Source organism: Ahaetulla prasina, chromosome 4 (genome assembly GCF_028640845.1).
Source record: "Ahaetulla prasina isolate Xishuangbanna chromosome 4, ASM2864084v1, whole genome shotgun sequence".
Classification (NCBI taxonomy): Eukaryota; Metazoa; Chordata; class Lepidosauria; order Squamata; family Colubridae; genus Ahaetulla; species Ahaetulla prasina.
The window spans coordinates 39,354,217-39,370,894 of NC_080542.1; the positions used below are offsets into that span (position 1 = coordinate 39,354,217).

Genomic DNA, 16,678 nt, shown 5'->3' on the forward strand with positions numbered 1-16,678 from the left:
TCTCCTTTGCTGTCTTGTAGTTCCTCCAAAACTCAAAGTGGATAACAAGCCATGTGGTTTGAACTGATGAGACAAAGAGGTGTATAATTCCCAGGGCATAATTCCATCCTAAAGTATACAGTGTCATATTGCAAGCGACAGGCATCCCACAGCTTTAGGGAGAAGAAAGGAGACAGAGAGCCTTTAGATTACATGTCAGACTTGACTGATGCATTCTTCTGGTTTACTGATGGAATGTGGTTTGGGGGGGGGAGCTCCCTTGCTGTCTTAAAATCTTAACACTGAGTAGTGGTGGTAGGGACTTTGGCAATAAAAGTGTGGTTTATTCAGAGAGCTATAGTTTGCAAACAGCACAGCAATTTTTTCCTTGTTTGTGTTAAAATCTGCCTGCATTTAAAACTGGCAGATTTTTCCTTTCCTTTCCTTTCCTTTCGTTTCTTTCTTTCTTTTTTCTTTTTTTTAGGACTCAGGTTGCAGTGATGTGGAAAAAGAATTTCCACTTGGATCACTCCCCTCCCTCCATGCTGAGACCAGTTCTTTTCTTTAGCCCCAAGGTGTCATATCTCTCAGCTCATTCCTTCCATTTCACCCTTTAATTCATCACCCTGGACCTTGTCTTTGGAAAATAGAGGAGGAAGCTTTTAAAGCCTGCCAAGCAATTTTCAAGCACTACTGTATTGTTTCCATGCTGTTTCCTTCCATCTTTTAGAAGTTTGAACTGAGAACTCAGTGCAAGATAAAAGCAAAATTGCAGATGTGAATGCTTCTCTGTTGAATTCAGAGAAGAAGCCAATGTATAAAAAGAATTTCCCAAAAAATTAGAAGATCAGTAGTTGGATTTTTTTTGGGGGGGAAATAGGTATTTAAATCCAACTTCTTGTTTGGGATTTGAGGGTATTGACAGGCATACTTTTTCACCCTCTCCAAGCATGTATTAGTATTAGAAGGATTTAACTTCTGTTCAACAAGTGTTCAGCAGCCTTTGTCTCTAAGTCCTTAATACTCATAAATGTCCAGTTGTTTTTGGAGGGGCTTCTGTCCTTCGTTATCTTAAAACTTAGAAACCAATAATAACCATATAAAAATAGAATCTTCCTTAATTTGATAACGGATAGATTAGGCCATGATTCTATCTTGCTACTGCTTATTGTGTTAGGGACCAAAAAAGATTAGAAGAACAGGTTACATTTGACTTGAACAAATTGTGAAGGGATATTGTTATACTTAGGATTGGAGTGGGAATTGACACTGGGAAAAAATATTAGTGGTATTAGGGTACTTGTATTAGGGTACTTTCATTTTGCAACTCTTAACAATCATTTTTACAGTACCTCACTACTGAACTACTGGCCCCATGACTATTTTCCTGGGATATTATACTAGTATCCTGGGAATACTTAAATTGCCAGATTTAACAGTGCAGGTGACAAATACAGGAATGGGGGAAAAAATTCAGAATCCAAGCAGCAACTCCCCTCACTTTCCCTTATCCTTAATTCATACTGATTTTTTCCCCTTGGTGATGTAAAAGAAAACTGACTGATTGTTGTTCAGTATCAAAAGGCTAGTCTGAAGATGATAATGTGGCAGTGCAGTTTGAAGCGGAGGGAGAAGAGATTAAGTCAGAGGACAAGGAAGTCATTCTTACACAAGTCTGGCCAAGTTTCAGACTAATTGACAAAACTATATCCACAGTGGTTTTGGGGTGTAAGAATGAAGCTGGAAATTATTTGATTTACTGCAGAATAGATGTGATACCATGCAACTGATTGCCAAACTTTACACAATCATATAGAACCAATCCAGGAATAACATAAATGCAGTTCTACTTTGAAAAAGTTCTGGAAGGTATAATTGGAGATTATTTTATTTTATTCCACAAACAATTCTATGAGGTATATATATTGACCATGCACAGGGTCTAGTAGTTACATCTGGTCCTACCTACTTATTGGTCCAATTCTACCCATTTCTGTTCTTTTCTGCCTCCAGTGAATGATGTAAAACTCATTCTGGATGAAAAAGTTCATGATTTTTCAGATAGACGAATGTGTTATGATATTCAGGGTTAATACAGTAAAAAAAATCCTTCCTTCCTTCCTTCCTTCCTTCCTCCCTCTCTCCCTCCCTCCTTCCCTCCCTCCCTCCTTTACAAAATATTAATTATTTCACTCTTAATCTTACTTTTCTCCAACTTGATAAACTCTGGGCAAATGATCTATTCAATAGAAAAATTCCATAATTTTATAACAGGTTGAAGGAACAATAATATTCTTCTTACAACAAACTGGATTCACTGGGAAAAGTTGAACTCTATCTCTCCAACCTAGAGCCCTCGGCCCACAAAAGAAAAGAGTTTCTGTCAGGAAGGAACCATTGAAGCCAGGAGAATTGAGGAGCTGGATGTGTCCCAGGAACATCTACTGCCAAGGCCTTTAAAAACACTGTTTCTCTCCCATCCCATCTTTGGAAAAGTACTTCTAGCCAAGTATAGTCCGTTTTAATCACCAAAAAGCTGTGTTCAAGTATTTACATGGGTGAGGGGGTGATTTTATCTTTCTCCTGATATCTCTTGGAACTTAGATTGTAATCATTCTTCTCTTTTTGCTTTTAACAACAGCCAAAACTGGTCCAGAGGGATGGTACAGCCACAAATGCCAATGCGCCCCCCGTGGAGTCCTTTCCCTGGGTGGGACCAAAGACAGTGGTGCTGCACAAGAACCTTCAGGGCGGTTATGGCTTCACTCTCCGGCATTTCATTGTCTATCCCCCAGAATCAGCTGTACACACCAACGTGAAGGTAATGTGCTTCTGAATTTGTAAAATACATGTAGTCATTTGGGAGCTGTGTATTTATCACACACTATATCAGAAGATGTTCCTGGAGGCCCTTGATATACCATCTTGCTTAATCAAAGCAGGTCTTGTTCAGGGCTCGGAGAATTGGAACCTGCTTGTGAGGTGCATCATAGAAGAAAGGTAGGTTACATGTGAATACTACGGGGAAAAAACACCCAACTCAAGATGTGTCGCTAATGTGATATCGGAGACACTGCTACTGTTGCCCACCTCTTGTTTACATAAGTAAAGGTATATTTTATACTAGAAATAATTAATTGTTTACAGACTTGATTTCTCTCCCCCCCCCCTTATGTACAAAGGAAAGAAGAATTAGATCACCGGCTTATCTAGCTCAGAACTGCATAATTTTTTTTGGCAGGAGTCTCTTCTGCATGTTATGTTAAGCTATCATTTATGTTCAGTTCTGACTGAAATTGTCCTGAATTAGCTACATTTGCAGCTACATGACATGCTCACTAACCAATGAACTACAGGATTCACCTTCAAATAAGGAACTTTTTATCTTTCATGAATGAATTACATGTGGCAATTTTGTTCTTTGATTTTGATTTACTTACAGTCTTTTTAATTTTCTTTGATCCTCTCTGATTTCATTAGCACTTGGATGAATACCTTGTGTCCATGGTTGCCAATTCCACAGATTAACACTGAAGTGTCCAAAGCAGACCCAACTGTTGACAATCTTAGCTGCTTTTTTCCCCAATACATTTTTCCCTCCTCTTCTTTTCAGGAAATTTCATTGGCTTCTATATTTCTCTCCAAAGATATTTTAGTTTATGAATATATCTAATTGCTTATTGGTATCTCAGGAATCAAACATGTCTGCTCCTTTTTTCTTTTCTGCTCAAGCATAAATAAGTTTTCTTTTCTTTTTTTTAAATTACAGAATTATATTCTGTTAGTATATAGTAGTAGCTTCATTACCTTCCATGATTATAATTTCACTAAACATAGTGTGCCTATTAGTAAAAATAACTTTGAATTCTGGAACTGGTACTTCAACATAATTGAGAGCATCAAGCCAGGGAAGGTAGGTACAGATTTATGAATTCTTTATACCTGACCTGCCATATCATTCTGCGACAAAATCAGAAAACTATTTTTTTTAATGTTAAGTTACCATTTATTTATTTTATTTTTTATTTAAGGAAGTTTTTATTGCCTATTCACACATGGTGATTCAAGGCAGCTTACAAGAATATAAAAACCTCATATATAAAACAATAAAACTAATAAAAGAGAATAATCATATAATAAATTAATAAATAATAAAATAATTCCCCGCCCCAGCAACAACACATCACATTAGTTATTTAATGGGCTCCATCCCATTCTGCATTCTTCAGGCCCACTGGCAGAATCAGGTCTTCAGCGCCTTTCAGAAGAGTGTTGAGGGCCATTCTAATCTCTGGGGGAATGATGTTCCAGAGAGAGAGAACCACCACGGAGAAGGCCCTTCTTCTGGGTCCCACCAGGTGTATCTTCCTAGGGGATGAGATATGCAACATTCCTTGCCTGCCTGCTCTGGTGGGTTGGGTAGATGTGACTGGCAAGAAATAGTCCCTCAGATAAGCGTGTCCCAAGCCATGAAGGGCTTTAAAGGTGTCAACCAGCACCTTGAATTAAATGTGGAACCAAATTGGCAACCAATGCAGCTCTTGCAGGAGAGGTTATACATGTGGCACACCGAGGTCTGCACAGAACTATGCAGGCCACTGTATTTTGCGCTAACTGGAGCTTCCATCAAGGGCAGCCCCATTTAGAGTGCATTGGAATAGTCAAGATGGGAAGTGACTAGGGCCTGAATGACCATGAGTAGAATGGAAATTTATGTTCAGTTCTGGTTGAAATTGTCCTGAATTAGCTACATTTGCAGCTAATCAAATATTAACAATTGAATGAGCTCATGTGCACTGATTGAATTCTATTTAGTGGGCCATTCAGATCTATTCTATTGACCATTCTGAGTCTCTGCATCTCTTCACCCCTAGACAAATAGCATGTACCAGAAAGAGTAAAGATAGCATGGTAGTCTTTTGGTTATATTCTGAATTGACGTTGGAAATTATTGAATAAATCGTATCTTTATAGCATTGGCTTTTTGGAATATCCTATCACCCAACCCCAAGCAATGATGATAAACATAAGTGAAGCTTAGCATACATGTTATTCCCTCTTCCAAATTGAATTTAACTCCCCTAAAGTGGGTTTTATATTTGCATATATATAAAGTTTAAAAAATGAAATAATCATGCATTTATCCTAAAAATAACTAATTGGCTTATTGATTTATTTTATTACTATAGTGTGTGGCAATAGTATAAAAACCAAACACTTGGATTGGGTATTAGTCCAACCTTCTGGGTGACAAAACCAGCTGGGTGACAGGCAATAGCAAACCATTTCTAAACAAACCTTGCCAAGAAAACTGTAGGAACTTCAGGCAGGCAGGAGTTAGGACAAAGGCACCAAAATAAAATAAACCATAGGACACAATAATAATTTGCAAAAATAATCAACATTTTCATTACAATAAGTGGAGTAACAAATTCATTCAACTAATAATATTGTCCCCATGACTAATCTAATTTCTAAGAGCACCATCTTCTGTCCTCAATGCTCCCCTCCAAATCTCATGGAAGTAAGAGATCAGCAGCAATTTTTTCTGAAATATATCAATTAGTTGGATCAATTGGCCAAAACTAAGTTATTGTTCGTACATGTTGGACAATGACAAAGCCAAGAAATTGGCTTCATTTTGGTGGTCTAAAGTTTGATATAGACACAGAAGAAGAGATTTAACCAGTTTTGGTTGGTGAATTTTTCCCTGGAAATACCTTGGCACTAAACCATATAAATATATAGATTTAAAAAAGGACTTTCAAATGCATCTGAAAACTTATAGGCAGCCAGTAAATAACTCTCAACATATAGCCTTCTCTTAGTTAGAGAAGGCCACTGAGTTGGAGAATAGAATGGAATAGAATAGAATTTTTATTGGCCAAGTGTGATTGGACACACAAGGAATTTGTCTTGGTGCATATGCTCTCAGTGTACATAAAAGAAAAGATACCTTCATCAAGGTACAACATTTACAACACAAATGATGGTCATAGGGTAGAATTTAACCCTTAATGATACATCATTTAATGATAGTCATAGGCTACAAATAAGCAATCAGAAAACAATACCAGTATAAATCGTAAGGATACAAGCAACAAAGTTACTGTCATAAGAGATGGGTGATGGGAACGATGAGAAGATTAATAGTGGTGCAGATTTAGTAAATAATTTGATAGTGTTGAGGAAATTATTTGTTTAGCAGAATTAGCCTTCTCTGTTTCACAAACACTTCCTGAGAAAGGAGTAGAATCACTAAAAAACTGCTCAATCCAGGATAGTGTGTCAGCCACCACCAAATAGGTAAAAAGGTAAACGAGTCTCTGTTGATTTTACTCCATTAGCCATACCCAACTTTAGAGGGCAGTGTTTATCTCCGTTTCAAGGCCATTGAGCCAGGACTGTTTGAACACTTTTCTGCGGTCCTGTGGCGACCATGATGTTCGTACATGTTGGACAATGACAAAGCCAAGAAATTGGCTTCAAAGCCAATATAAAGTTTGATATAGACACAGAAGAAGAGATCTAACCAGTTTTGGTTGGTGAATTTTTCCCTGGAAATACCTTGGCACTAAACCATATAAATATATAGATTTACCAAATAGGTAAAAAGGTAAACGAGTTTTATTCCATTAGCCATACCCAACTTTAGAGGGCAGTGTTTATCTCTGTTTCAAGGCCATTGAGCCAGGACTGTTTGAACACTTTTCTGCGGTCCTGTGGCCACCATGATGTCATGGAACACTGTTATTTTTCTACCGAAGTGGTACCTACTTATTGAGCATCATGATGGCTCAGTGGTTAAGAAGCTGTCTCAGATTTGAGACCTGAGTACCAGAGGACTGGGCGAGGTCTTGTTCTTGTCCTAGCTCCTGCCAAACCAACGGTTTAAAAGCACTTTGGTAGAAAGGTAACAGCATTCCGCCAGTTTGCCCAAATCACAAATTAACCCCAGAAGACTAAGACTTTTGTTGAGATTGGCTATAATAACAAGTCTATCCACACGAATTTGATGTTTGTCTGAGATATTTACATACAGTTTCTGCTTGTTTTGGACTTAAGCCATACTTTTTTTCCTTTATCACTTGATAAAGGATCTGTCAAGATCATCTCCTATATTATATCAGATACCAGAATCAATGGTATTGAACGACATTAAAGATTATTTATTTAATTGGTCACTCATTTGGTATGTCTCAGTAAACAGCACATCTTATCAAATCAGATCTTTATTACTTCGTAGACCAGCATCAGTAAACAGCAATACATCCACATAAAACAACACAGTAAACCAATGATAAAAACAAAGCTGAATCATCAGAACAGAAGGGGCATACATCATTTATGCAGTTCCTGACAATGGTTATCTACCAGCAAAACCAATATCATTTTCATCCCAGATTTATCCAGAATGAAAAAAGTCTAGATAATTCTCTTTTAGATATTTCTAGATTATTTTCTTCAATTGCAGCATGTTTTTTAAAATGTGGTCCTATTATTTTAGAGATCCAAGACATTCTGAGGAGACTGAAATTAAAATGATTTGCCATTCTGTGTTAAAAGAATAAGGCAATATTAGAATCCCATCAAACAATCATGAGAAACAATAGCACCAATGAAAGCATCAATTTTAATTTTAATTTTAATTTATGTAAATATTGATAAATATAACCCATACAAGCAAAAGCTCTTTTAGAGTCCTCCTTAATTTTTAAAAGTGGAAAAGGATCCTGAGAGAAATTTTTTTAAGAAACATTGATTTAGAGACTCTATAACTCACTATCTTCTCGGCAACACCAAAGGGAAAGCTTAGAGTTTTGACAATAATTGCATATGGCCAATAGTTAAGGGCCTCATAAGGAGAGACAGCGCACCACAGCTCTTTCAAGGCTGTTCACAATAATTCTTCCCAAAGTAAGGCATTGCTCACTCGTGGTTCTGGTCTGCATAGGGACTTGCTGGTAGCTTTGTCATCGATCAAAAGAAGCTCTGATTAAGATGACAATATGATACCATCTGTGAAAATTCAAGACCTTTGGAGTTTTGAGCAACTTTGTTAGCAAAATGCAGTGCAAAAAAGTCATGATTTCCAATAGAAGATCTACCAGCATATCCTTTTACAACATGGAATTGGACATTTTAAACAAGGCACCAATGAAGGAATGGTTGCTTTCTTACTATGTAGTCTTGAACCTTGTGTTATACACATATATAGCCAAATTAACTTTTTGTCAACTTAAAACAATGTTGTAGGAGAACCCTTTCCCAACATACACACTTTTCTTCAAATTGGTATCTGCTTCATACTAAGATGAACTTCTCATCCCAGGTAAGCCTAGGCTTTCTAGAGCAGGATTCTTCCTATCTTTCATACTGTGACCCAACAGGGTTTTTCCTCTTTGCAAAGAATTCTAGTTGGTATAAAGTAATGCACTTCCATGTAAGTTCTTTCTCAAATCTAAGTAAGGAGAATGATGGCAGCCTCCACTCCCCATTTCCCTACCCCACGTAGTCCAGAAAGTACTGTCATTTTTTCATCAGAAGGAGGGGGAATGTATATTTTTTATGTGGTTGGTTACAGCAAATTCAGGATCCTTTGCTAAATAGAAACTAAGACAATAGATAATTAGCCCTCAATGTAAGTTTTCTAGACGCTGTATGGTTTTTCTGGGTAGAGTACTCCCTAACCCATCTCTTTGTTCAGTTGTTACAACCCAGAGATTTTCCATTTAAGTTTATTAAATCGTTATGGATATAAATGAAAGAGTTATTTTCCATATCAGTAACCAGTGGAGGATTCTTAGCCCTCCCAGATAAATTAGACAGTAAATATAATAAGATAAAATAATTCTACTTAGTTTAGGGCTACAAGAACAGATTTTTGCAAATCTGAAAATACAAACTTCATGCTTCCTTTTTTAGTCATTTGAGCTTGCCTTTTTTCCCAAGTTTCTTTCTCTGACCATTAAGTGACTGCAGGCTCGTACCTGTCTTGTCTAATTGTTTCCTCGGCAGTATCTTCTTCTCTTTTTCCCTAAGATCATTCTTACATTCTCTTGCAGAGTCTATGTCATTCTTAAGACTCAACCTAATATATCCAGACTACCTGAATTGCTAGGTATTGTTTTATTGCTTCTTGTCTCCCTATTGCTCTACTGTATACAATAGTAAGGGAGGTGCAGTGGATAAGCAGTTAAAGATGCTGAACTTGTCAGGAGATGCTGAACTTCTCAAGTCAGAGAGCCTGGGGTTCAAGACCTGAACTCTGCACAATGGGGTGAGCTCCCATTATTTCTCCTAGCTCCTACTCATCTAGCAGATTGAAGGCATGCAAATACAAGTAGATAAATAAATATCACTTCGGTGGGAAGGTCATGTGCTTTGGCATATAGTCATGTTGGCTGCATGACCACAGAAATATTTTCAGATAATGTGGGATCACTTGGTTAAGAAACAGAGAAGAGCACCACTCCTTAGAAATGACTGGAGAGGGAAAACCTTTACCTTTACACAGTAGAAATGAGTTTTGATACTAATAATGGGAAATCTATAGAGTCTTTTTTGGCAATGAGGTAACAAAAATGACTTTTTATTAGCAAAATCTTTTTTTAAAAAATTTCTCACAGTAGTTCGCAATTTACAACTGCAATTGAGCCTTCAATTTTGGTCATAGGTTGTGATCATCATAAAGCAGGTCACTGCAATTGAGCCTTCAATTTTGGTCATAGGTTGTGATCATCATAAAGCAGGTCACTACATGACCACACTTGATTTTATGATCTTTTTTGCAGCAGTTGTTAAGCAAATGCAGCAGTTGTAAAGAGAATGCCATTATTGTTAAGAGAATGCCACGATTATTAAGCAAGCCCATTGTTTGCTTTTTCAAATGGCCATAACTGGTCCAGTTGCCAAGCACCCAACATGTGACTATGAGGGAGAGGTCCCTTAGATCAGAACTTCAAATCCAAATAGCTTTTTCAGCATCTATTTTAAAATTTCAAAAGGTCTCCAAGTGACTAAATGTAAGTCGAAGGCTACCTTATGTGATACAAATCTTTAGACACCCTCAAGCTTTTTAAAATTTTTGATGTATGCATTTATTTATTTTTATTTATTTTTCAAATTTATATATATAATAAATATTAAGAAAATATAAGAAAACAATTCAGGAATGAATCTCTCATGCACATTACTTATAAAAACACATTGTGATTTCAGATGTATGTGTATGTCGTTACTTAATTTTAAAAAAGACCTCTAGCTTTTGGTTAGACCACAAGATCTTTATTATTGTAATTTGGTGTACTTTGAATTACCAGATTGGGTGCAGAAGTACCTCCATTTTTGAAAGTTATAAGCCTCTTCTCTGCCTGTTTTGCCATGTAATTCCACACTCACTGAATCTATTTCTAAATGGCTGAAAACAACGACTACAGTATGTTCTGTTCTGTTCAGATATAATATCTGGTGTGTAGAGCCAGATTTCCACTTTTCCAATCCATGCAGACCAAAGAATTTACCCCCTCTTTTTCTTCTTCTTTTGCTTTTGTCATTTCAGAAAGAGAAAATGGGTCCTTTGCCAGATAAGTTCAAAGGCATTGGAGGGTGGCAGGAAAAGAGATGGGTTTGGGATGTGTTAAACCACTCCCTGTCTGTCTCATTTCTGCAGTGTCAGCTCCATCTGTACAAAAGGGAGACTGTTGTGTTCCATGGTTTGGACAAAAGGCTGCCCCTCTTCTCTCTAACCCCCTCCCCTCTTTAGATAGAGCCAACCAAAAGTTGGCTCTGTTCTCTGTTGGTCCCTTTCTCCACCCAAGAATAAAATCTCTATCCAAAGTTCTTCCTTTGTGATGGGAGTTCTGAAACTTTTGAGTGATCTAAAAGTTATTTTTTTGTTGTACTGGGAAAGTTTGGCCAGTGCTGGAAACAGCTGAGGACCTCAAAGGAAAAACAGCAGCATTGGTAAAAGAGAAAAAAAAGACAGCCAACTAGATAGCTGAAACTCTGGGGAAAACAAGTTTGAGGAAGAGCCCTTTTGGGTGAAGGCACAAAGCAGAGTAAGGATATGCTGATGGTATCTTATTTGGAGATGAGGTCAAGCAAGGCTAGGTAGATATGAGAATAAAGATAAAGAATAAAGATAATGCTGTGGTAAATAAGAACATATGATAAATCAGACCACTGGTATGTACTGTATGTATTTATATGTTGGCAACTCCCTTCGGAGTTATGGTGGCTTACAAGCAAGGATTTAAATATTCATTATATGACACAAAAATGTAAATGATAAAACATCCATAATAAATACATAAACATAAACATCTGTAGGAATGATATTAAACGTCTACTATAAACATCTCAACCCAAACAATAATATTCTAGCATCCCAATAGGATGATTAATAAAAAAAAAACACTATAATGATATTATAATAAGAATCATCACAAGGCAATCCTGAAGCCCTCAAGAATAGTTTTGCCTTCAACCTTTCTGGGAAAGCTGTCACAGAGTCTATTGAGTTCAGCTCCTTGTAGCAGCTTTAACCTTTCTTGTATTATCCTAGGATAATTGGAGATTAGGCTGTGAGCATTCTATTTCCTTTTGCAGGACTTTGTATTTTGTGATTTTCTCCAGTTCTTTTCTGTTCTGATATCATCCATTAGTACCACATCTATTATCCAGACTTTTTTGTCTTTTTTATCAATAGTTGTTAAATCTATTAAATGTGTCAGGTGCTTCTCTGTTTGAATTCTTAAATCCCAGAGCATTTTAGCGCCTTCATTTTCTATTATGCTTTCTATTTTATGGCTCCACTAGATTTTGTTTGCAGGCAAATGATACTTCTTGCAGCTATTCCAATGAACCATTGCTGCTACTGTGTTTCCCCGAAAATAAGATAGGGTCTTGTTTTCTTTTGAACCCCGAAATAAGGGCTTCGCCTTATTATTGGGGGGTCGTATTATTTTGGGGGTGCAGGAGGCCCAGATGGCCTGCGCACTCACAGCTGAAAGAGAGGCTCCCTTTGCACACAGCCATTAAGCCCTTCCCCTCTTGCGGGGTGTGTGTGTAGAATGCGAGCAGCCTGAAGGCACCAAGCCACGTGAATACCTATCCTCACCCCCTGCTTGCGCGCCTCCCAGGCCTCACACGTCGATGTGGGCAAAGCCAGTGAGCACCAGGTTCTTGAGCTCATAGCCAATGCCGCTGGCCCCCATCACCAGCACCCGTGCAGAAGCCATGGCCTGGGCCAGCTCTCCCAGCAGGCTCCAGCTCCAGACGTCATCATAGAGAGGGAAGCACACTCCCAGAGTGGCCACTGCTCTGGCTGGGGTTTGGAAGCCACAGAAGCAGAGTCTGGGGGAGAGAGAGAAAGATTTTTGCTGCTTCTGCTTTTGGCTGCATGCAAGGAAAGCAGCAGAAGCAACAGAAGTCTTTCTTTCTCTCCCCCAAACTCTGCCTCTACGACTTCCAAACCCCAGCCAGGGCAGTGGCCACTCTGGGACTGTGCTTCCCACTTTATGGTGACTGTGGGCTGAGGCCCCCTGCTCCTCTCCGCTCCGATTGCCTGAGCACTGACTGACTGGAGCATCAGGCAGCGAGCCTGCAGGTCCAGTTTACTGTTTCCAGGTGCCCATCAGCGAGATGCTGGGAAGCTGCACCAAGGGCAGTGCCATAGCTCAGCCGACCCAGCCATGGCCAACCCTCCTCGCCTGCGGCTGAGCTTGGCTACCAGTGGCTGCCCTGCAAAGGAAGCCTCGGGGCAGCGATGCTTGTGGAGGGGCTGCTGTGGCAGCTGCTCGGTAGTGCAGGCTATGCGGACGTGGCGCCCGGGCGCGGGGGCGAGAGTGGGCAGGCTGCCACCATGGCGCAGGAACAGGCGCATGAGATCTACGGTCGGTGCTGCGGGCAGCAAAAGGGGTGGAGGGCGCAGGGGTTTGCTTGGATATGGCTGCCTTGGGAGGGTTGGAGGGGTGAGGGACCTGTGTGCGCGTGTGTGTGTAAGAGAGGGGGGGTATTTTTGGGGGAGGGTGTAAAATCAGGCTTGGCCTTATTTTCGGGACATGTCCTATTTTGGGGGAAACACAAAGTATGCATTTCTGGTATTTGGATATCTTCCATTTTCTCAAGGTTGATGAACCACACAGTCTATTCATTTTTGTTTGCATCATTACAAGATTATGTATATACACACACACTCTTATATATATATATCATATTCCTTCCATGTCATGGAATGTCATATGTCATGTTTCTTTCATATAAGTCACTTGAAAGATAGGATACCAGTCTTCTTAATCAATAAATTTCTCATATGCTTTATAGGACCCAGACATTTCTATTTTTGTTTCAGGCCAAACATTGTTCATCTTGAAAAACACTTCATTAGATATTTATGTCTTCCTTGAAAAATACTTTATTAGATATTTATCTTTTTAAATATTTGGTGTCATTGTTTTACTTGCCATCTCCAGTGGTGGCATAACTTTTTTTAAAAAAAATTCTTTTCCTTTTTTGATTGTTGCTGTTTTTTTCTTGGATTTGTCATAATGTTAAAAGGATAAGAACCTTGAGACGTTTCAATCAATCATGGGATTTTGCAATGAAAAGTGACAGCAAAATACTACATAGTCAATCAGATTTGATTACAGAATCATGGCCTTGAGGACAAGTGAAATCAAGTAAAAATTATGGAGAAGTAATATCAATAAATTAGTGAACATTTTTTGTAAAGAATGCCAAATAATATAGTGAAAGATAGTTTTGATGATTAATGTATAGAAAATATCTTCCCAAAGCTGAAAATAATTTTCAAATCAGCATCTTTTTTTCTGATATTTTGCATTTATTTCTATATAATGAAGCACTGCCCATTCACTTAGCAAGCTCCCTTCCTGCAGTTCTTGCCCCATGGAGCTTATAATAAAAATTAGAAACATTAAAGAAGATGCCAGGAAAAAAAGGATGAGAGTAATATAGGAATGAATGGAAGCAGATTAATTCCTACATTTTTTTTTGTCTTCCCTTGTTCCATTGAGCATGTTCATTTAGCAACACCATTCTTCTTCTCTCAGCATGGTGGGTTTTGACTCTGGAGCCAGATTATATAAAAGGTTAAGTGAAGAAACCAAACCAGGAAGAGGGCCTTCAGCAGTCTTTTTGAAAGATTCCCATCTCTAAGGCAAGGTGGAGATTCACCAACAGGGTGAGGCTCCAGATCCAGGGGCTGGGTTTCGATGGAAGTGATTCATTAGGGTGGGAGCAAGAAACCATGTCTCTCATACCAATGATTTTTTACCAACTGCCAAAAGATGACTTCATTGCTTCTTTGTGCCCCATGGGAAGATAGATTACTTTATGCTTGCAATGGAAAGTATGAAAGACACCCGCTGCCAGGAGTGAGTAGGAAACAGCTAAGAGATAGGTATATGAACAAAACAGAATTACACCTAGGGATTTTCTTTCTGTTGTCTGTGCGCCACCCTTTCTGGCTCTTGATTGTATTTATCATCTTAGGCAGCACACAAAATTCCATGAAACAAATAGAGCTAGTAAAAAAAAAGCAAACTTGAGATTAACAATACCAGTAACAACATAGTAGTGGTGACATTAATTGTTCAGTTACCATTCTGAATGGAAATATCATAAATAGGATAGGATAGTAGTAGTAGTACTTTATTGTCATTGCACTTTGTACAAAGAAATTAAATGCCATCTTCAGTGTACATTATACATAAGAAAGCTATAAAAATAAAACAAAAACACACATCCTTCACATTCTATGCAGTTAAATTGAAAACCCCTGATATTGCATTAATATTGCACTATATAGTAGAATTCAATATAATTACTGCTCTGGGATAGAAACTGTTTTTCAGCCTATTTGTCCTTGTTTTTATTGTCCTGTACCTTCTGCCAGATAGTAATAGTTCAAAACAAGGGTGCCCAGGATGAAATGGATCTTTAAAAATGTTTTGAACTTTCTTAAGGCAGTGGGAGCTATAAAGCTCTTCTAAAGAGAAGAAGAGGGGAATGGATATGATAGTATAGGAGATAGAATAGTATAGAAGATAGTATAGTATAGGGGATAGGATAGGGCCATGATGGAGAACCTATGGCATGTGTGCCAAAGATGGCACAAACCGCCCTGTCTGTGCACACCTGTGGGTGTGCAAGTCCTTGCCCCAGTTCAGCTCTGCGGCACATGCACATGTGCCTCCTGCCAGCCAGCTAGTCATCGGGGCTCTGTTGCACATGCACGGAGGGCAGGGCACGTGTGCAAAGCATGCACACGCATGTATGGGGACAGAGCACATGTGGAGAGTTGTGCACGCATACACCAAGGGGTGGGGTGCATGGATGGGGGCCTTGTGTGCATGCACGGGGAGGGGCACATGAACGGGGCCTGCATGTGTATTGTATTTTGAGGGTTCAGGTGCTCACGCATGTACGCACTTTAGGCATTCGGTCCGGAAAAGGTTAGCCAGGGGATTGGATAGGGGATAGGATAGGATCGGGGATAGACTAGACTAGAATAGACTAGAATAGAATAGACTAGAATAGACTAGAATAGAATAGACTAGAATAGAATAGAATAACAGAGCTGGAAGGGACCTTGGAGGTCTTCTAGTCCAACCCTCTGCTTAGGCAGGATACCATTTCAGACAAATGGTTATCCAATCTCTTCTTAAAAACTTCCAGTGTTGGAGCATTTACAACTTCTGGAGGCATTATGCATTTCACATAAGCAGAATTCTGAAGATTTCAAACTGAATCAGGTATGAAAACTATTGTGATTTCTTTATTATGGAATCCAGATTTGGATAAGAAGCAAATAAGAAATCATTGATTTTAATTGCAGTTTGTCAAACAAATCTAATCAGTGCTCCTTATTTGGGTATATTAATAAGCAAAGTGCGGAAGAAACATCTTTTGTTTGTTTATCTGCCCTTGGAGGAGCCAGGTGTGAGGATTTAAGCAACTTGCATATATTGCTCATTTGTAATTAAACAATTTTTAAATTTTTTTTGATGGAAATTGACACACAGATATTTCAATAACAAGCTAGAGAGCGAAGTAATGGTTGTCAAAAGGCCACTCTTATGGTTTTTTTTATGAAGAGTTGGCAACCAAAAGAGAACTTCTAGTGAACATTTTAAAACTGTTGATGTTTTAAATACAGGAACAGTAAATTTTTCATTAATTTGTCTGGACAGATCTTGATACTACTGTGAAATGCTATATGTTCATTCTCTTCCACTAAGATTTTGAGTAGAGAGCAGGAGACCCAATGGTCAGTTTTTAGACAATTACCTACTGTATTTTTCAGAGTATAAGGTGCACCTTTTTCCCCCCTAAAAGGGGGTGAAAATTTGGGTGCAACTTATACACTGAATGTAGCCCCTCCCACCCACTGGCCCCCACTCTTTGGCCTCTGCCTCCCAGCAATTTACCTCCTTGCAGCAAGCAGCAAGAAGAAACAGCCCATTTCAGCTTCAGCACAGCCTAATAAGCACAAGTTGATTGGCCTCCCGACTCTCAGTGTTTCAGGCCGCAGGGATTGCCATTGCCTATTGCTGTGCTGGCCTCTGCTGTTTGCTGCAAGGAGGTAAATTGCTGGGAGCAGTTTTTTTTTCTTGTGCTAATCAAGCTATGCTGAAAACGAACATGAAAGTAAAGCAGGCTGTTTGCTGCAACA

At 38.8% G+C, this 16,678-nt stretch overlaps 1 protein-coding gene across 8 annotated transcripts in view; it reads left to right on the plus strand.

Moving 5' to 3' along the window:
* ARHGAP23 (Rho GTPase activating protein 23) overlaps nucleotides 1-16,678 on the plus strand; it is a 223,291-nt gene that overhangs the window by 106,514 nt on the left and 100,099 nt on the right. For all 8 annotated transcript variants that reach the window (XR_009154779.1, XM_058179571.1, XM_058179570.1 and 5 more), the window contains exon 2: nucleotides 2,621-2,800. Coding sequence is in view for 7 of the 8 variants with exons in the window: in XM_058179571.1 (XP_058035554.1) it covers nucleotides 2,621-2,800 (180 nt within the window). In the remaining variant the exon portion in view is untranslated. The remainder of the gene's footprint in view (nucleotides 1-2,620; nucleotides 2,801-16,678) is intronic.